A 21,090-nucleotide genomic window follows, 5' to 3' on the forward strand; every position below is an offset into this window, starting at 1 on the left:
TTCTATGTGAATGTAAACCATTTAGACCAAATAATAAAGAACAATGTAAGGATGTGTCTATATAGCCCTAGATTCGATTCCATTTGTCTGCTCACATTTTCTTTCACTGTGTTCAAGTACCTTGAATGCTTAGGTCTGTGCTACCTGGAGTTGAATGGAAGTTTTAATTCATGTCAGAATAATCTTATTCAGTCAAGAATATGCCTACATGTATAATAGATGGTGCCAAATCTAAATTTTTCACTCCAATTCAATGCTAGTCGTGCAGAGAGTCACAGTTTACACTTCGTAAATCTATTTCTCTGCCTTGTGCTTTAAGGCAGACAGAATATTTTCACAATATAACTAATGATTGTAATAAATCTTATATAAGTTGCTTCTAGTGAGTGGTGTTTTGGTATTTTTTGGTGAAAACCTGTAATTTCCTTCTTCTCTGGCAATCTTTAATATAATTTCCTCTGTTTCTGTTTCTCTGTTCATCTTTGAGACACTGAATTCTGAACTAGGTTGGACTAGCAGTTAATCCTCTTTGAGTTCCCCTACACCAAAGGTGAATTACACAATCAATGTATGAAGTTTTTTCTATTTCTGTGTGAACAATATTTTTCAGAAAAAAATGCTTTCATATTGCTCTTAGACATGTTTAATCACCGTATGGAGTTCAAAATTGGTAACGTTTTTCTCTATATTATAGGTTAATAAAATATATCCTACCTTCCTTTTTCCCTTTCCTATAAACACTCTTTCTATAATTGCATGACATTTGTGATCCATTTTGAAAAATGTGATCTCTTGACAAACATTTCTTGATTTAGTCTAGAATATGTGTGTATTTATTTATAAAACATTCTGTAGTCTTTTAAAAAATTTGAACATTTGCTTTAAAAATAATTTTCCTCATTGTTTACCAAGTAATGCCTGGCATTCGAAGTTCCCCCTAATCTGACTCAAATATACAGGTATCCTCTGATTTCAAAAACTTTGCATTACGCCACTTGGCTTTTATGAAAGACCTACATTAGTACCTGTTTTAGCTGACTGAAAGAAATCTGAAGAGGATTTCTGCTTTCACAAAAAAGATGAAAAGCAAAAATTGGCGTTCAGTGTTTGTTTTGCAGGAGCCGTTTTAGAGGCAGTGGGCACCCCAGCGGCGAAAGTGGCGCCACCAAGCCCCTTCCCGGGGAACTAAACTCAGTATCTCCGTATGAAGGCTCCATAGCTTTGAACTGCGTCTGTGAGCAACTGTGCTTTATTTTGATTTATTTTGTGCATCCATTAGCAAGACATGTCATAAGGCAACTGCTTATTCACTTTATACCATTTCGGTTTACACAAGGTTTCATAGGAACGCTCTACTTTCTGATGGAAGGGAGTGGGGAACCTCTATCTATTCCTCATTGTATCCTACGCTCTAGCCAAACTGGACCATTTGCCAAATACTTTGACCTCTGCTTAGTGTCTGTGTCTGCTGTCCCTATTGTGTGAAATGTTTTTTACAGACATTGCCCCTTGCCCCATTCATACCCATTGTTCAAGGTCCATCTCAAATGTTACTTTCTATAATAAGCCTTCTCTCCAGCTAGAAGTAATGTTTTCATCTCTGAATTCCCATAGACTCATAATATTATAGTAATAATAATGGCCAACAGTTATATAGTATTTACTATGGGCCAATCACTGTTCTAAGCAATTTACGTAAAGTAACAGATTTAATCCAAACAATAACTCTGTGAAGTAGGTACTATCATTATCATCATTATATGGTTGAAGAAACTGAGGCACAAGAGAGGCAAGGTAGTAGGAGCAGGATTTCTGGCTCCAGAGTTCTGGAGCTATACTCCTTTGTATACATTCCTATGGTATCTAAGACATTCTCATACATTTCACTGTCACATTTTCTCACTTCCGCTAAAATACAGGATAGCTTCCAGTTTTAAGATTCAATGGTTCTATTTTTATCTTAATTTTGCTTAATTAAACAAATGTTATTGTATAACTGTGTCATACCACCGTACTCCACTTCCCAGAAGTTCCTTTTCCTGCCACAATTCTGTGGCTCGGTTTTATTGTTAAGCTTTATCTAGTTGAAAAAACCTACATATGCTTTTTTCCAAAGAGTTAATAACACACTTCCTCAAGAAGACTATCAATTTTCTATTGAAGAAAATAGAATACAGATGTATCAATAATACAAACAGTTTCCATTTACTGAATGCTTGCTTGGTGTCATCTACTGACTATTCTTCAGAGAGGATTGATTTCATTTAATGTGGTGAGGTAGTTTTAACCATCTCCATTTTACAGATGAGGCTCAGAAAAGTCAAGGGATTTCTTAAAGTCACATAGGTAGTGACAGAACCCATTTCCCACGTAGGCCTACCTCCTAAGCACCTAAACACTAGGTTTTAGGGCCTTTCTGAGCATTATGCAGATATATTTGATGAGTGAGTAGATACATTTACAAGGCTTAATTTTACCCTTGTGATTCAACCAGCTGAAACCTCCACCCTCATGCCACACAGTGAGAAGTTTTCCTTTGCCATGCCTTATTTATTTTGTTATATTGCTGTTGTGGCCATGCACTAAGCTATAATGGTAACTGATCAGATGACTTCCCAATGTGATAAGCCATTGGTTCAACTAGGGGAGATTTTGCACACACCAGTCCCTCTCCCCCACACTCAGGGGACATATGGCAATGTCCAGAGACATTTTTAGTTGTCACAACTTGAGGGGAGGGTGCTACTGGTATGTAGTGGGTAGGGGCCATGGATGCTATTAAACATCCTATAATGCATAGGACAACCCCCCACAACAAAGAGTTGTCCAGCCAAAATGTCATTAGTGTGGAGGTTGAGAAACCTTGTGAGAAGCTGAAATTAGAATGCAATGTTAAACATATTGGAGGTGGTGCTATGGAGCAGAGGGGATGGGGAAAAATAATACAATTAAGAGAGAGAAATCTTGCTTGGGTTGGTGATGATAATATGACATGAACTGAAAAGTTTGGTGAACTTAACTTGTACATGAGATTAAACAAAAATAACGATAGCAACTACATCAACAGAAAAAAGAACCAGAGAGAATTGAAAGCCAAAATAATTACGGATTCCCTGGGAAGCTGAATAGCTTATTGCAGAATAATTATGCTTTCTCTGTGATCCTCTCTGCACCCTGCCTCTAGAAGTGGAGCTGAGAAAATGGGCAGAGAGAACAGCCACGCCTTGGGCCGCATTTCCCATGCATAACCCGGGAACATTCTTTCTCCCTGTAGTCAGCTCCAGAGCACGTCCCTCTCCCATTTTATGATGAACAGCTCTTCCTCCACGGGGGTGAATAAATCAGTGTCTTCTGCATGGTTCTGGGTTTGAAATTGAGGTTCCTACTTTCCACTAGAATTAAGGTCACACATGCACTGAGTCAGAGAATGTATCCTAAAAGGCCCCTGGCCAATATCTCAACTTGATTTTCAAGAAACAGGGTTGTACAAGTAACTATATTTCATGACAAGACAGTGCCTAGGAAGTATAATTGCACCTAGTACTACATTACAATGATGGTGAAAACCAAATGACATCTGGTGTCAACATCTGGTGATGTTCTCTGTGACTCCTCTCATGAAAACTTCCCAGAAGAAAACTCATGTGTATGTATATATTTTAAAAAACTTACAATATATGGTAGGCATAATGATGTCACTTTCCATCTCACTGATAGGGTTCTTCACCAGACAACTGTAATTCCCAATGTCTTCTTTGGTCACTGGAACAATATGAAGGCTGTTGTTTTGGAGAGAAAAGGAGTTGGTGGAGCTGGTGTGGACAGGCCTCCCATTTTTTAGCCACTGGTAAACCAGCCGGGTGCCCCCTTCCACGAGGCATGTCAGGGTCATGTTCCCCACATACTCCACAGCCCCAGAGGAAGGCTGAGTCTGCACCACTGGTTTAGTGACAGGATCTGCAACATCAGAACAGATAGAAATGATTTTTACCACCACAGAATTATAATAAAAGTCTATGAGGTCTTTCAAATATTAAATCGTAGGAAAATGATTCCAACGTTTTGCACTTTATAAATGTAGACAGTTCAGGAAGTAATTAAAGAAGAAAATAAAAAAGTCATGGCAAACACAAAATGATAAAATATAAAAATATCATTTATAGCAGAAATAACTGAGTCTAGAAGTTACTCTTCAAGGATTTTCTAATGGAAACCTTTACTTTATAGATAATGCAGTTAGTGGTAGAGAATGTCGGCTTCCCTATTTCCTGTTCATTGTGCTTTCCCCTGACACCATAAGGGTGTACTCTCACAAGCAAAGTTTACGTAGTTATTCCCCTCTCTTGATTTGTCCTAATATCCCAAGAGCAGCTGGCAGGGATACATGTGGTGAGCGCAAATTCCTACCCACCATCTGCAAAACACAAAGCTCAGATATATCATACTTTGGGGGGATTGAGAGAAAGTTTTAAAGAATTACATTTGCACCATTTACTTTTCCTTCTATGTAAGTGAACTAATTACATGTTTTCATTACTGTGCATTTATATTGCAGCGTTATGTTAGTCACTGAACCATGTTAGTCACTGTACCATGTTAGTCACTTTAACGAACGAAAGCCTGTAATAATCTCCTTCTATGCATGATTACAGGACACACAGAGAATGAGATGATATATAAGTAACAGAAAATTGGCTCCAATGTTTAGCTTTCAATTTCCTATCAAACTTTTAATTGGGGTTGAGATAAACCCACGCACATATGGTCACCTTATCTTTGATAAAGGAGGTAAGAATATACAACGGAGAAAAGACAGCCTCTTCAATAAGTGGTGCTGGGAAAACTAGACAGCTACATGTGAAAGAATGAAATTAGAACACTCCCTAACACCATACACAAAAGTAAACTCAAAATGGATTAAAGACCTAAATGTAAGGCCAGACACTATAAAACTCTTAGAGGAAAACATAGGCAGAATACTCCATGACAAAAATCCAGCAAGATCCTTTTTGACCCACTTCCTAGAGAAAGGGAAATAAAAACAAAAATAAACAAATGGGACCTAATGAAACTTAAAAGCTTTTGCAAAGCAAAGGAAACCATAAACAAGAAGAAAAGACAACCCTTAGAATGGGAGAAAATATTTGCAAATGAAGCAACTGACAAAGGATTAATCTCCAAAATATACAAGCAGCTCATGCAGCTCAATATCAAAAAAACAAACAACCCAATCCAAAAATGGGCAGAAGACCTAAATAGACATTTCTCCAAGAAGATATACACATTGCCAACAAACACATGAAAGGATGCTCGACATCACTAATCATTATAGAAATGCAAGTCAAAACTACAATGAGGTATCACCTAACACGGGTCAGAATGGCCATCATTAAAAAATCTACAAACAATAAATGCTGGAGAGGGTATGGAGAAAAAGGAACCCTCTTGCACTGTTTGTGGGAATGTAAATTGATACAGCCACTATGGAGAACAGCATGGAGGTTCCTCAAAAAACTAGAAATAGAACTACCATACGACCCAGCAATCCCACTACTGGGCATATACCCTGAGAAAACCATAATTCAGAAAGAGTCAGGTACCACAATGTTCATTGCAGCTCTATTTACAATACCAGGACATGGAAGCAACCCAAGTATCCATTGACAGATGAATGTATAAAGAAGATGTGGCACATATATACAGTGGAATACTACTCGGCCATAAAAAGAAATGAAACTGAGTTATTTGTAGCTAGGTGGATGGACCTAGAGACTGTCACACAGAATGAAGTAAGTCAGAAAGAGAAAAACAAATACTGTATGCTAACACATATATATGGAATCTAAAAAAAAAAAAAAATGGTTCTGAAGAACCTAGGGGCAGGACAGGAATAAAGACGCAGACATAGAGAATGGACTTGAGGACGTGGGGAGGGGGAAGGGTAAGCTGGGATGAAGTGAGAGAGTAGCATGGACGTACATACACTACCAAACGTAAAATAGATAGCTAGTGGGAAGGAGCCGCATAGCACAGGGAGATCAGGTCGGTGCTTTTCGTCCACCTAGAGGGGTGGGATAGGGAGGGGGGAGGGAGATGCGAGAGGGAGGAAATATGGGGATGTATGTATATGTTAGCTGATTCACTTTGTTATAAAGCAGAAACTAACACACCATTGTAAAGCAATTATACTCCAATAAAGATGTTAAAAAAAAACAACAACAGCTTTTAATTGGGGTTGATGCATCTTCTCAGGTAAATCTGTCTTGACTCAGGTTCACATTTTTTTTACACTGGAAAATGTGCATTAGAGCACAAACAGATCCAATCCTTCTGCCCAGAGAAGACAGGAAAAAATGAAAGATAAGGAGAAGAGGTTGAAAGGTAACTTGCAGGGGTGCTGAGTAGTTCTGAAGGCTCCAGCCTTTCTCAAGATGGGTGCAATCAAGTGGTCCGCTCAATTTAACCCTTTATATTCCCTGGCAAGAACAAAGGGTTTGGAATAGCTTTTGTTTACATTACTATGATTTAAAAAGAAAAATGAATTGGTACATTTTATTATGTAGAAAAAGCTTATGTTTCAAATGTGCCCATGCATGGAAATACATGTGGTATGGAATAAGTCAAATAGATGATGTTGAAGGTCTCATATGGGAGAGCCAATCATTAGAATAGACGTTGGTACTGTGATCATACACTTGCATTTAACAGTGTATCTCAGATATGGAAGTTTCCTAAGAAGATTTTTTACACAGGCCCTAAACCCCTATCAAGACCTTTTTGTTGCAGGGGGAAGGCACAATATAGGAGTAGGTTAATAAGAAGTACAAACTACTATGTATAAAATAAATAAGTTACAAGGGTATATTGTAGAGCACAGGGAACAGATTCAATATTTTATAATAACTGTAAATGGAGTATAATCTATAAAATTTTTGAATCACTGTATTGTATACCTGTAACTACTATAATATTGTAAATCAACTATACCTCAATAAAAAATTTTTTAGAAAGAATTTTTGGCTGCATGTCTATAAACAGATCCAACTGTACTACATATTAACAAGTAATGGATGTTCTATTAAAAGTTTGGAAGGAGAGACGAGATACTACCCAGGAGAATTTCATGAAAATATGAAAATGTCCTCCTTTTCTCTCCCCAAAGTTGTTCTCTAGGCATCTGCTGCCACATCCTGTGTCTTTGTTCCCCTGCAAGCTCTCCAGTTTCCACTCATTTACTGTGCACATATTTACTGAGTGTCTACAAATGGCCTGCATCGGGGTTTAGGCAGTGAGGAAAAAGCAGCAAATACAAAGCCTGCTCCCATGGACCTTGTATTCTACGCAAGGAAGAGAAACAATAAAAAAATAAAAATATACAATACATCCAGTGTTATGAATGGAATAAATCAGAACTCAAGATAAAGAGTAACTCTCTCTCTCTCTGTATACTTTACATAAGGTGGTCAGGAAAGCCTTTACAGATAAAGTGACACTTTGGCTGAGACAGAAAGGAAATAGGAGATAGTGCCATTACCTAAGAGAAGAGCAACCTAGGTAGAGTGAACAGTCAAGTACAACGGCCCTGAGGTGTGAGTGTGTTTGGCTTGTTCTAGGAAGAGCAAGGAGGCCAGTGTGGTCAGAACAGAGTGAGTGAGGGGAAGAGAGCTGGGAAGGGGTCAGAGAGGTACTGGGTATGTTGGGGGGGGTCACACTGGGCCTTGTGGGACATCGCTAGCACTTTGGCTTTGATTGTGAGTGAGACAGGAAGCTATGGGAGGATTCTGAGCTGCAGAAGGCAGGGGTAGAAACGGGGATAGTGGAACAGGCTGTTAGGACAGTTCAGGCCAGAGCTGATGGTGGGGTCGAGCGGGTCGGTAGTGGGTGTGGTGAGAAGTGACTCACTTCTGTCCATATCTTGAAGGTAAAGATGCCAGGATTAACTTGTGGACTGGATGTGGGGTGTGAGAGAAAGAGGGAGTCAAGGGTGATGGTAAGGTTTTGTCCTAAGCAACTGATGGAATGAAGTTGCTATTTGCTAAAACAGAGGAATATTGTTAAATAGACAGGTTTAGGGGGGAAAAATCAGAAGTTGGGCTTTGGGTGTAGTATATTTAAGGTATGCTGCTTACATACCTCAATAAGGAAAATAAATGTCTGAAAGTTGTCTGAACCCCACTCTCCCTCAGAGGACATACCTAGCAAATTCTATTGTTGCTTAAGTATGGTCACTGAGCAAGTTTCATCCTCCCCAGTGTACCAAAATAAAAAAAAAAATTCTTTATGTGACAAAAATGGGGCGCTTCCCAGGGTACATTCTGTTAATGAGAAATAAAATTTTCTCTGCCTCATTATATCAGCAACTTTATACTTGATAGTTTCCAGGCAAACAAATAATACGTTTTCCTTACTGTCTGATTACCTTTAGCAGGGCACTGCGCATATACTTTACATGCATGTCTTATTTAATCCTCAGAAAGCCTCATGAGGTGGATAATGTCATTCATGCCATGAGACACTGAGGCTCTGAGGGTTAATTTGCCCAAAGTTGCAGAGCCAGGACCTAAAGCCCTAAAGCCCAGGTAGTCTAATCTCCTGAGCCATTGCCAACTGCTGTGCTACTCAGCTGCCCATGTCACTTATAGCGGACTTACCATCAACGGTAACTTGAATCTTCTGACTAGCTGACACAGTTCCATTTCCCTGAATGTTGACCTTCACGATGTAATTGCCTTCATCAGTGAACTGCAATGGGTTGATGAGCAGGGAGGCATTGGGTGGCATCATGGTGAATTTGTGTTGGTATTCCAAGTCGGGAACCACAGACTTGTTCACAGAGCCCAGTAAGTATTTGGGCATCGTGTGGGGTCTCTCAAACAGCCATATGATCTGGATATCTGAAGCCGGAGTGTGGAATCCATAGTGTACGGGGAGGTAGAGAGCCTGACCCCTGATGCCATGGACTGTGTGTGATGGCACCGCCACCTTCAGCCCGGAACAAGCACCTGCTATGAAGGAAAGGAAAGTTGTAAAGACCCTGAACCACATTTCACAATCTAAAGGGGAAATACAGAGAGAACCTGATCGGGTGATAATCCTTTTCAAAGAAGAGAGGCTTCTAGGTACTGACTCTTCTAGTACCGGTTACCTGTAGAGGTAAATATTTGTCTCTGAAACCTGCATTTTAGAAACTCCCCACAAAGACTGTTGATTGCATGACCTCTTTAAAGGCAAGATGAAAAGGAAAAGCAGAAGTTATTATCTCTAACTGTTAAAGAATAATGGGAAAAGGAGAACTGGGAAAGATTATTAGTTCTAAAGTCCAATGAAACCTTTTAAAAAATTTGAAATTGTGACTGATTAATGTCTGAGTCATATCATATCCTAATCAAACTATGTGGTTGAGGGGCTACTTCCTCCTGAGAATCTTCCTCCACAGTCTTCTGAAATGGCTTAACAGTCCATAATTGGAAGTTTTTCCTTTTAGCTGAAGCCTTGCCAAATGCAAATATCCTAAGGAGAACGGCATTAAACTATGACCAGTTGTGATTGGTTATTCCTGCTCAGAAGCAGGGATCTGGTTGGTGTGTTTGAGCCACAGCAAGAGGCAGGAGCAGGTGGAGAAGAGTGGAGTGTAGTGAGACAGGAGGTCAGCAAGGTGGCTGGGCCAGACCAGGGAGTGCCTTAGGGTCATGGCAAACACTCTGGCAATTTTACTTTGAGTGAGATGGGAACACAGCTGGATTTCTGTGAGCAAGAGGGATAGAGGTCTTTCTTCTTATTTTTTTAGGTGTGCTCTAGCTGCCGTGAGAACTGACTGAAATAGGGGAAAGAGCAGGAGCAGGGTGACCACTTAGGAGATGACTGCAGTAAAGTAGGCAAGAGATGACTGTGTTGTAGATAAGGGTGCTAGTAAAAGATATTGTGAGAAAAGCCCGGTGGTGCTAACAGGATTTGATGACACACTGCGGGTGGGATACAAGAAACAAAGATGAGCCAAGAATGATTCTAAGGTTGTTGACCTGATCAACTGGAAGAAAGGAGTCGTCATTTATTAATGGGCAACTAATCAATTAATCATGAGGAATACTGTGGGAGACATTTTTGTGGAAAGATTGGGAGTCAGCTTTGGACATGTTCATTTTAGATGCCCATTAGAAATCTAAGAGGCAAGGTTTCTTCGTAGTTTCTGGCACCTGGAGATTTCCCCTTCTTTACCTTGAGCTATATATTGTTTTATTTTATCTAGCATATATATATATATATATATATATATATATATATATATATATATATATTTACAATTGAGAAGAGAGTTCTCCTTAGCTCAGGTTACCATGTAGCTACCATTTTCTACCATTTTGATTAGAATACTAATCAAAAGCTCTTTGCTTCAAAATCCTCATTTTAAAGGGGAGCAATACGGTACCTACATCGTATGAACAGTGGAGGAGAAAATGAGAGGAATTTAAATGTGAAATCTTTTGAACAGTGATGGAAAAAAGAAAGAACGGAAAGGAAATTGGAGACAGTTGGCATAGACAACACTTCTGGGGAGTTTTGCTGAGAAAAGGAGCAGAAAAAGTATTTTTTAAAATTTCTTTTTTTTTCTTTGGATAGATGCTGAACAGCATGTTTGGAGCTATTGGAATGATCACTAGAAAGAGAAGTCTTGATGAAGCAGAAAACAGATGGGTGAGGGTGGAAAAGAATCCTAGGTGAGTAGGGATGAAAATTTGGGCACAAATAGAGATATCTTACAATTTCAATTTTGTCATATACAAAATGTTTATCTTCTTTGATTGCTTCTCCCTTTTCATCTCTACTAGGAAGGGGATCTTTAAGATTTATCTGAATCATGTTGTGAAAGGTCATCAATATTAGGAAGGGAATGGTAGAAAGGTCTGTTTGTACAACGATTTATTTGGAGAAACTGAAATATGTAAGTCTGTTCCTATGAGGAATAAATTCTACTAACAGTAAATTCCCCTCTTTCTTTCCCAGGGTGGAGGTTAGAGCAAAGATTTCCATGGTTTTCGTTTTTGGGTAGCTGTTGGTAAACAGTGAGACCCTGGGGCCAGCAGGGAACTCAGAGCAAGGAACTGAAGAGAAAAAAGGACAAAGAGGAAGATCAGAGGAGGTTAAAGGGAGAAGGGGTGCCTAGATGCTCAACTGAAACTGACCATACAGACTAAAAATTAGGTGACTCTATGGGAAAAATAAATATGTGTCTTACAGTCTCCTTGGGCTCTGTGTGTATTTGTGATTGACATGTAGTTTTTTTTTCTGATAATGGGCTGTACCTGTACATTCGTTGTAGTGATTTGGTCCATAACAAAGGAGTTACAAAGGTATGAGGATTTGCTTCTGTTTTCTTTTCTGGCAAGTGCAAGAATGTTAAATTTGTAGTTCTTCTCAATTTGAATCATTAGAAAAAGAAGGAGCTTGTTGCTGGGAATTATAAAGAGGAGATAAAGTGTACTGCAGAAAAGGCAAGGAAATCATAAGAGAGCTAAAGGGAGATGAGAGAGTAAATCTAGGACTTAAAACTAGTGATGTCTGAGATATGTGAAGCAGAGACTGAGAGAAGGGAGTGAAGCTCTTGAAGTCATAGACATAGAAAGACATTGGGCATTGGATGGCAGACCTGTACAGGAAAAGATTCCTCTTAGTACATGTGTTATCTGCATGAAACAACAGGCATTTTCATGCCTTTCATTGTAATTGGTGATAGGAAGTGCCTAACAAGTTCCTGGTAAGCAGAACTAGTTTTTTAGCACCCATTATTACTAACTTAAGATATGTAAAATGCACTTTTCACTGTATTTATTGTGTTGCTATTTCCTTTTTTACTTCAGTGAATACAAAAATATTCCTGAGGGTTTCACGGTTCATTCTTGATCTTGGACTCCCTTGTCCATACAGTCTTAAATTAATCACTTGCAAATTGCCTGGAAATAGGGATTTCAGGAACCTATTTTCTAAACTTGCAGAGAGATTTCTGAATTTCCTACTTTGATAAAGTTAAAAGTACACTGAAATATGAGGTCTTAGTACCGAACACATACCTGGGATAAAATGGTGATTAGTTAACTGACCTTAGATAAGTCATTTTAATTCTCTGGATGGCAGTTTTCTTATGTGTGAAAAAAGGGTAATATTAGATGAGGTCCAAGGCCTCTCTCTACTCTTTATGTTTATGTTCTTGACATCCTAAGGTGCTTTTCTCAGGGTAGCAGCTACTCTACAGTTTAAAGGGGAAGGACTCATATTTTAGTGAGAAAGGGCCCAAAGAATTTTGAAGTATTGAATCTCAGATTTAATATCCACTTATTAAGTTGGATATCTTTTCATAAAGTGGCAGTTCTGTGTTTTTTGCCAAGGTATCAAGGAGGATGGTGGGAATCTACATCATTGCCTTGAGAATGCACTGGAAAAAACGGCATAGCCCCTGATATAAAACTCGGTAGTTGCCTCTGACAGTAAGCAATTTGGTCATTGACTTATTGGTCCACTTAATACATTTCACAGCTCAACCTAGAAACCACTGCTAGACTGAGCTGTAGATAGATGGCCTGAGTGCAATTCTGGCCAATCTGTTCTCGGACTTTGGGGAAATCATTGCAGAAGTCCTTGTTTACTTTTTTTTTTTCTGAAAAGGGGAAGAACGCTTTTTCTCTACTTTTTGTGTGGTTAGGTTGAAAAAGATTAACTGAGTGTAATATTCTGAATATGATTGGGAGGCATTTTCTTACCATGGAGTGCGAGCATGACTAGAATAGAAATGTAGGTGACTTTTGGATCTTGACTCAGAAAGCTGAATCTTAAGTAAGAAAGCTTGATTGGAGAGTCTATGACTGAAGTTATGGGAAGAAATTTTATTTAATAAAATATTAAATATGATACAAATATTGCAGCCCAGGGAAAAACGAAACTACTTTAGCAGAAAATAACATTTTATATGGCACTTACAATAATCATTAAGGGGAGTAACCTAGTTCTTTAGTCTATTTTAGAAACTGCATCATGTAATAATACCTTAAATAATATATTACCATCAATAGTATCTCTGAATATATTCAATGCTTATCATACCAAATGATATGATATCATGTTATTTAATTATTTTTCAAATATGTATGCTTTTTCAAATATATGTATGACAGTGAGAAGACAGCACAGCTGTTACAATAGCTGTTTGCTTAGATTGCCTACACCATTTTTATCAGATAAGTTACAGGTAGCAAGTTATAAGAGTATCAGTGAGGAATGAAATTTTCTTTATACAGTTTCTAATCTCAGCCACTAAAATCTTTTTATTTTGCAGGAAAGACATGAATCTATTGATATGATGCAATCCTTACTTGTAGTGAACTTTGCAGAATAAACAGATAATAGGGTGCTTTTGCTACATTTTAGGATCACATACTCTTTTGCCATTGCTGTATTTCCCCTGACAGGTGTGGAATCCATGCTGGCAAAACAGTAGTTTACGGACTTAAAAAAATTAGCTTCATTTTGAGAAATTTTCAAGTGCTCTTTCCTTGTTGTACGAGAAAATGTATATGACTAAACTATTGATTTTAGGAAGTCAACCTCTGTAAGAACAAATAAATTTTATGAAAATAAATGATATAAAAATGGATGAAATTTTAATTTCCCCTTAATATTCCAAATATTTGTACTTAAATGAAAATTCAATTTTATTATTAGATTCACTAATACGTACTTTTTGAGTACAAAAAAGGAAACCCTTGACTTTTTGCATATAAGGCACTACACTAATTTGGAGAACATTGATAATGCCATTAAAAATCTGACATACAGGGACTTCCCTGGTGGCACAGTGGTTAAGAATCCGCCTGCCAATGCAGGGGACACAGGTTCGAGCACTGGTCCGGGAAGATCCCACATGCTGCAAAGCAACTAAGCCCGTGCACCACAGCTACTGAGCCTGCACTCTAGAGCCCACAAGCCACAACTACTGAGCCCGCGTGCCACAACTACTAAAGCCTGTGTGCCTAGAGCCCATGCTCCGCAACAAGAGAAGCCACCACAATGAGAAGCCCGCGCACCACAATGAAGAGTAGCCCCTGCTCGCCACAACTAGAGAAAGCCTGTGCGCAGCAACAAAGACCCAACGCAGCCAAAAAAAGCAAATAAATAAATTTATAAAATTAAAAAAAAAATCTGACATACAAAGTTATAGCAATACTCTCCCCTTTAGAGACTCCCTTAAACTATAAAACTAAGACATTATAAAGGACTGTCCAGCGATAAAGGACACTTTTGACGTCATATTGCAAAATTTATCTATATTCCAGCAACAAAAGACTCCCTAGACCAGTTTCACTGTATTTAATATAAACATCAGACTTCACAAAGTGACCTCTACCGTGGCTCAAAATAGTTGGCATTTATTTCCCCATTGCCATGTATGATATTAGCAAGCACAACACAACTATTATTGACTGAAAATAAACTCTTGTATCTTTGGAGAAAATAGAAATTATGATGTACTTTGAACATACTTTACGAACTACATTTGGGGCTTCAAATTTCTACGATTTTTTAAAAGAAAAAACAAACTGATACTCAATATTCCAAAATACAAAAACATTTCCAAATTACCCATGGTCTTTACAACATACTACCAATGGAGAAAAGTAAATTTGTGAAAGAAAGAAAGTCTTAAGGGACAATAACTGCTTTAGCTACTTATGAACATGCTATCTATTTCTCTAAAGTATATTTAATTTTATTTTAGTAGAATTCTTCAAATGAATTGTCTCTAAGTTCTTCTTAAAGCCAATTACAAAAAATTACTTAGGAAATGACAGCAGTCCCATTGTTATAAAATTAAGTGTGGCACTGACACAATGGATACTTTCGAAGCCCAGAAAAATGCACAAAGATAAAAAAGCCGGTTACGGTCATCACTTAATTTTCCTAAAAATTTCAAAACCTAAACAGATATATAGACTTGAATTTGACAACATAAACACTGGAACAACAATCACAACTATGGGAAACTCAAACATTTAAAAAATTTACAAACTGTATATTTCAAATATGCGGAATATGAACAATATTAGGGATAAATGTAAATAACAATCACATTTACTATGAAAACTATACCATAAGATACCAGTAAGTGCAAAGCTCTAAATTACTGAAGAAGGCTAAAACTTAAGTTGTTTATTTAGCTGATTTGTTCTTAAAATTTAAGGAATAAAGTTTTTTTAAAAAATTTCTGTCTCTTGGATATAAATAAAACAAGAGAATTTTAAAACTGATAAATAGGAAGAATGGAAAGAAAACACCTGGTGAAAATGATGATGACATAAAAACAGTGGGAATGTTGGAGAAAGACTTTAAACTCTAAGGTTAAAGAGGAGAATGAGGGAGAAATACTAAAGTAGAGAAAAAAAATTTTAATTGAACTAGCCATTGGGTAAAGAGAAAGGCTAAAGGCATTTTGGAGAAATAATACTTTTAAACACATTTCTCCCGATTGTGTATAAAATATTTTTTGTTAGTTTGGAATCTCACCTTTTTCCACATTTCATAAGATAGGTAAAAAATAGGTAGAGCTAACAGTTTGCCACAATATCTTTAATTAAAACAGCCCAAAACTATGTTCAAAACTTGTTTTAAGTTTCACTGTAAGTGGTCACAAATTCACGATCTACAAGAATATTTGCCAAAGTAGAATGCATTAAAGAGTGTTGAACCTATATATAAACTCTGTAAAGAGAAGAGATTCATTAAGTTTTTAGAATGTCTTAACTTTCTTAATGAGTGCTACTCACAATAACTGTTGTCCTAAGAAAACAATAACCATCTATTTATTGAACCTCACTTCTCCTAAATGATCCTGTTTCTTTGCTGGAACAAAGTGTGTTATTGTTTAAAATTCTAAGCTGTTCTTCAATTATCTGAGTGAATCTACAGCCTAAAGCAAATATTTACCTTATGCCCACAATTTAATAAAAAGGTAGCTAGAACAAACTTCATGCAGTGCCTTACCTAAGAGAAGGAGGTATATTTTGCACTGAAAGACCCCAACCGTGCTGCTGAAGAGCTCCATGAAAGCATCCTGTCCCATGCATACAGTGCCCTGTTCCTGGTGGCAACTTGGTTCATGGACCAGCAGCTGCTGGTTTATTTGCCAGGGAAATTAGCAGTGAGGTAACATACCCTAGCCTGCCTCTTGCTTCTGTGATTTGAATACAGAATGAATGTGTATACAAAGGACACAGGGAGTGGGAACACCTGTTATATGCTCTGCAAAAAAACAGGCTTGTGACTTTCAGAACAGCTTCTTAGCGATTATCAGTAATTGTCAGCATATTTCATGAATTATTCTTAGTTATTAATAATCACATGAAGGAAAACATCCTTTTGGGTGACTCTAATGAAACCCAGTATGCTTTCATAATGAGAGCATATTGTGAAATTTCCTGAAAAACAAAAGCGGGTTTCCTATCATGTAAAACGATGCCATTATTTTGAAATTAAAATTTTTTTCAATGAAAATTGCAGTATTTCATGTATCTGCTAAACAGTTATAAATCACCATGAAATCACTAAGTAACATGTAAAAGTTATACCAAAGAAAATAGAGCATCTTAATGTCTTTAAATGTGTATTTTTCTATGTAGTACTTCCTGTTACAAATGTCTGCCATGGTTTTATTGAATCTATGGATTCATGTAATTTTTAAAAGCAAACCACAGGTGTGTTTCCAAGTGACACTGAATCATGGACCGTGTGTAATTATAAATAAAAGCTTAAACCAAAAGATAATATCTGAGGTCACATTTTCACAACTGAAGCACAGAATAAGTGAACCAAGGCCCAGAGACAATCTTGCCTCTTACAGTGGTATCTGGGCTACAGATTTTCTGCCTGGCCTTTTCACTGCCATGGCAGCAGGCAGTCTGCGCACTTCCGCTTAATTTACTAAGTTATAAGTTAACCTCTATTTCATTTAATCTACTGCAAGAAGGTTCTAGTCCAAGCCTTTGCTATATAAAATAAAAATCTGCATCTAATCAAGCAAAATTCCTTGCATAAATCATTTTTTTAAAGTAAAGTCTCACTGAAGAAGTTCAGTGACAATAGGGGAAGGAAGAATATTCCTCAAGTGTAATTAAAGGTAAAAAAAAAAGGAATGATAGTTATTTTGGAGTTCAAGTTTGGAAACACTTTTAGCATTAAAGCTTCCAAAACTGTTTCTACAGGCAAAGAAAATAAGTGACTATTGGAAAACCTGAGGCCTCTTCAGAGGTCACTTTATGACCTCTCCAAGCTTCAGAAAAGTGGTAAGAGCTTCTCCCTGGTAATTATTATACCACAACTTTCTCTGTGCTATCTCTAAATCTTGCATGTGTAATTTAGAGATAGCAGCATTATTTCAGCACTTATCTCATTAACCTCAATTGATTTTATTGCATGTTTATTTTCCCTCTGGGCTCATCTAATACAAAGACTGGTCTTATTCATCTATGGATCTAGCATAGTGGTTAACTAGTATTTTTGTTAAGTTGTTCCCCCAGAAATAAACCCAAATGTTCCTTGGTCCATGTCCTCTGATTCTCAGTTGATGCTTAAGAAATGCGTATAAATTTTAATATTGGATTGCACAAAATACAATTTGAAAGTAATATTGAAGTTCTATATATAGCACATAGACTCCCCCTCACATCTTTTAAATCAATATTAATCTCTAATTGTTTTTTATTAAATAAGCTCTTTCTAGTGCTTTTCAGAAACAGTGCTGGCTCATGATAAAGTGTTTTGGGTCCTAGGCAAAGTGGGAGAAATAAAGATGATGGAGTAAATTTTTCCTAATTTTTTTTTTTTTTTTTTTTTGCGGTACGCGGGCCTCTCACTGTTGTGGCCTCTCCAGTTGTGGAGCACAGGCTCTGGACGCGCAGGCTCAGCAGCCATGGCTCACGGGCCCAGCCGCTCCGCAGCATGTGGGATCCTCCCGGACCGGGGCATGAACCCATATCCCCTGCATCAGCAGGCGGACTCTCAACCACTGCGCCACCACGAAAGCCCTTTCCTAATGTTAAATTTACTCAATCTAAAGGACTGATATTTATTCTGAGATTTTTTTCTGGTTTTTTTTGTGTTATATTAAAAATCCTTTACTTTATGGCATAGCGATAACAGATGTTACATAAATAAATTAAATTCCAAAATGAATTAGGTCATCTTTTCATGTCATGGCACACAGTAAAAAACGACAACGCCTGTCTGGCACATCCTGAGAAAGTGTTGTCACAGAACCATGATAATGTGCCCTCTAGTGGCAGATAGTAGGAATAAAATCTTAGCTGCTGGAGTTATTTCTGAATTCAGGATGTTTACACAGGAAGCCACACAAGATAATGTTAAAATATACCTTCATTTGATAAAGGAGGCAAGAATATACAATGGATAAAAGACATCCTCTTCAATAAGTGGTGCTGGGAAAACTGGACAGCTACATGTAAAAGAATGAAATTACAACACTCCCTAACACCATACACAAAAATAAACTCAAAATGGATTAAAGACCTAAATGTAAGGCCAGACACTATAAAACTCTTAGAGGAAAACATAGGCAGAACATTCTGTGACATAAATCACAGCAAGATCCTTTTTGATCCACCCCCTAGAGAAATGGAAATAAAAACAAACAAATGGTACCTAATGCAATTTAAAAGCTTTTGCACATCAAAGGAAACCATAAACAAGACAAAAAGACAACCCTCAGAATGGTAGAAAATACTTGCAAATGAAGCAACTGACAAAGGATTAATCTCCAAAATTTACAAGCAGCTCATGCAGCTCAATATCAAAAAAACAAACAACTCAATCCAAAAATGGGCAGAAGACCTAAATAGACATTTCCCCAAAGAAGACATACAGATGGCCAACAAACACATGAAAGAATACTCAACATCATTAATCATTAGAGAAATGCAAATCAAAACTACAATGCGATATCATCTCACACCAGTCAGAATGGCCATCATCAAAAAATCTACAAACAATAAATGCTGGAGAGGGTGTGGAGAAAAGAGAACCCTCTTGCACCGTTTGTGGGAATGTAAATTGATACAGCCACTATGGAGAACAGTATGGAGGTTCCTTAAAAAACTAAAAATAGAACTACCATATGACCCAGCAATCCCACTATGGGGCATATACCCTGAGAAAACCATAATTCAAAAAGTGACATGTACCACAATGTTCACTGCAGCTCTATTTACAATAGCCAGGACATGGAAGCAACCTAAGTGTCTGTCAACAGATGAATGGATAAAGAAGATGTGGCACATATATACAATGGAATATTACTCAGCCATAAAAAGACATGAAATTGAGTTATTTGTAGTGAGATGGATGGACATAGAGTCTGTCATACACAGTGAAGTAAGTCAGAAAGAGAGAAACAAATACCGTATGCTAACACATATATATGGAATCTAAAAAAGAAAAAAAAAGTCATGAAGAACCTAGGGGCAGGACGGGAATAAAGACGTGAGCTACTAGAGAATGGACTTGAGGACATGGGGAGGGGGAAGGGTAAGCTGGGACAAAGTGAGAGAGTGGCATGGACATATATACACTACCAAACATAAAACAGATAGCTAGTGGGAAGTAGCTGCATAGCACAGGGAGATCAGCTCGGTGCTTTGTGACCACCTAGAGGGGTGGGATAGGGAGGGTGGGAGGGAGGGAGATGCAAGAGGGAAGAGATATGGGGATATAGGTATATGTATAGCTGATTCACTTTGTTATAAAGCAGAAACTAACACACCATTGTAAGCAATTATACTCCAATAAAGATGTTAAAAATATATAACTTCAATTGCTTTCCATTTTTACATGATTATTAAAGATGGTTTAGTGTTTTATCATTATAAGAAATTTCCCACCATCAACATCTCACATCTCACCTGTAACCTACTGAGGGGCTCTGATTTACCATACAGTTCAGGAGCTTGTTTATTGATCTTATATTTGCATTTAAAGTGGAAAAACTGATTACATTAAGCAATCTATATCCATGGTGACTAAACTGCAAACAATGCCAGAAGCTACTGGGGGTAGTGTGTGTGTGTGTATGGGTTTGGGTGGGGGTGACTGCAAGGCTTTTTTGTCACTTCTCAACTCACACTGTAGTTTACTGTCAAGTTTGTTTAAATTTTAAGTAAGGCTTGTCTTGCTTTATAAAGCAAAGAGTCTTCCATATGCATTTCAAACATCCACATTCATTATTTATATGAGTGCTTTGGAATCGCAGGAAGAACTGGGAATGAGAGGTGGTGACATGCCAATGCCAAGGTCAACATAGGGCAGTGGGGAGTAAGAAGAACTGGGGAAAGAAAGCCCTGTCTTATATTCTAATTCGATAGGTCTTAGGAAAGATTAGAGTTTACAGGGGAGAGCTGGCTGCTAGACGAGGCCATCATAATTGCCTATTCCTGTGCTAGTGTTCGCTCCTACTACAGCGCTGCCTCCCAGAAGCCCTAATCTACTGATATGGCCCCTAAATGACTATACAGCAATGTTTTCCTTCCTGGGCCCTTCTCCAGGTCACTGCTTTACCTTTGGCAAGTGTCCTGTTTTCTACTACTGCTTGCTCAGGAAGTGTAGTTACATCATCCTGGGGAGGCCACATCTTTCTGCTGCTTTGATATTTATAGGATGACTAGAAATGTATCTGCCTAATCAAGCCAGGATCTCAGCTTTTATTTAAGCTTCCAGGGGCTCCTCCTATTTGGGCCATCAGAAATATGTCCTTATCTTACTTTACTGCTAACGCTACTGCCCCGAATCAGATCAACTTACTTAATTCTTAGCCTGGATGTTCCAATCTACAAAAATGGGGCTGGCACCCCTTTACCAAGGGACGGCTGTCCAACAGGTTCTCCTCAAGACTTACTGGCAGGCCATTCACACCCTCCACTAGTTTGCTCTGGCCTACCACTAATGACCCTCAGGCAACTGTGAAAGTTCTAAGTCTCATATATGTATGTTTTTTTGTTTGTTTGTTTGTTTTTGCGGTACGCGGGCCTCTCACTGTTGTAG

At 37.9% G+C, this 21,090-nt stretch overlaps 1 protein-coding gene across 3 annotated transcripts in view; it reads right to left on the reverse strand.

Annotated features, from left to right (window-relative positions):
* The window catches only part of HEPACAM2 (HEPACAM family member 2), a gene marked incomplete at both ends in the record, with an annotated part of 33,369 nt that extends 24,324 nt beyond the window's left edge, over positions 1-9,045 (reverse strand). For all 3 annotated transcript variants that reach the window (XR_014297214.1, XM_082662005.1, XM_082662004.1), the window contains 2 exons: positions 3,673-3,957; positions 8,652-9,045. Coding sequence is in view for 2 of the 3 variants with exons in the window: in XM_082662005.1 (XP_082518131.1) it covers positions 3,673-3,957; positions 8,652-9,045 (679 nt within the window). The remainder of the gene's footprint in view (positions 1-3,672; positions 3,958-8,651) is intronic.
* Between the last annotated feature and the right edge of the window lie 12,045 nt (positions 9,046-21,090).

This window comes from Grampus griseus (assembly GCF_964374135.1).
Source record: "Grampus griseus genome assembly, chromosome: 9".
NCBI classification, from domain to species: Eukaryota; Metazoa; Chordata; class Mammalia; order Artiodactyla; family Delphinidae; genus Grampus; species Grampus griseus.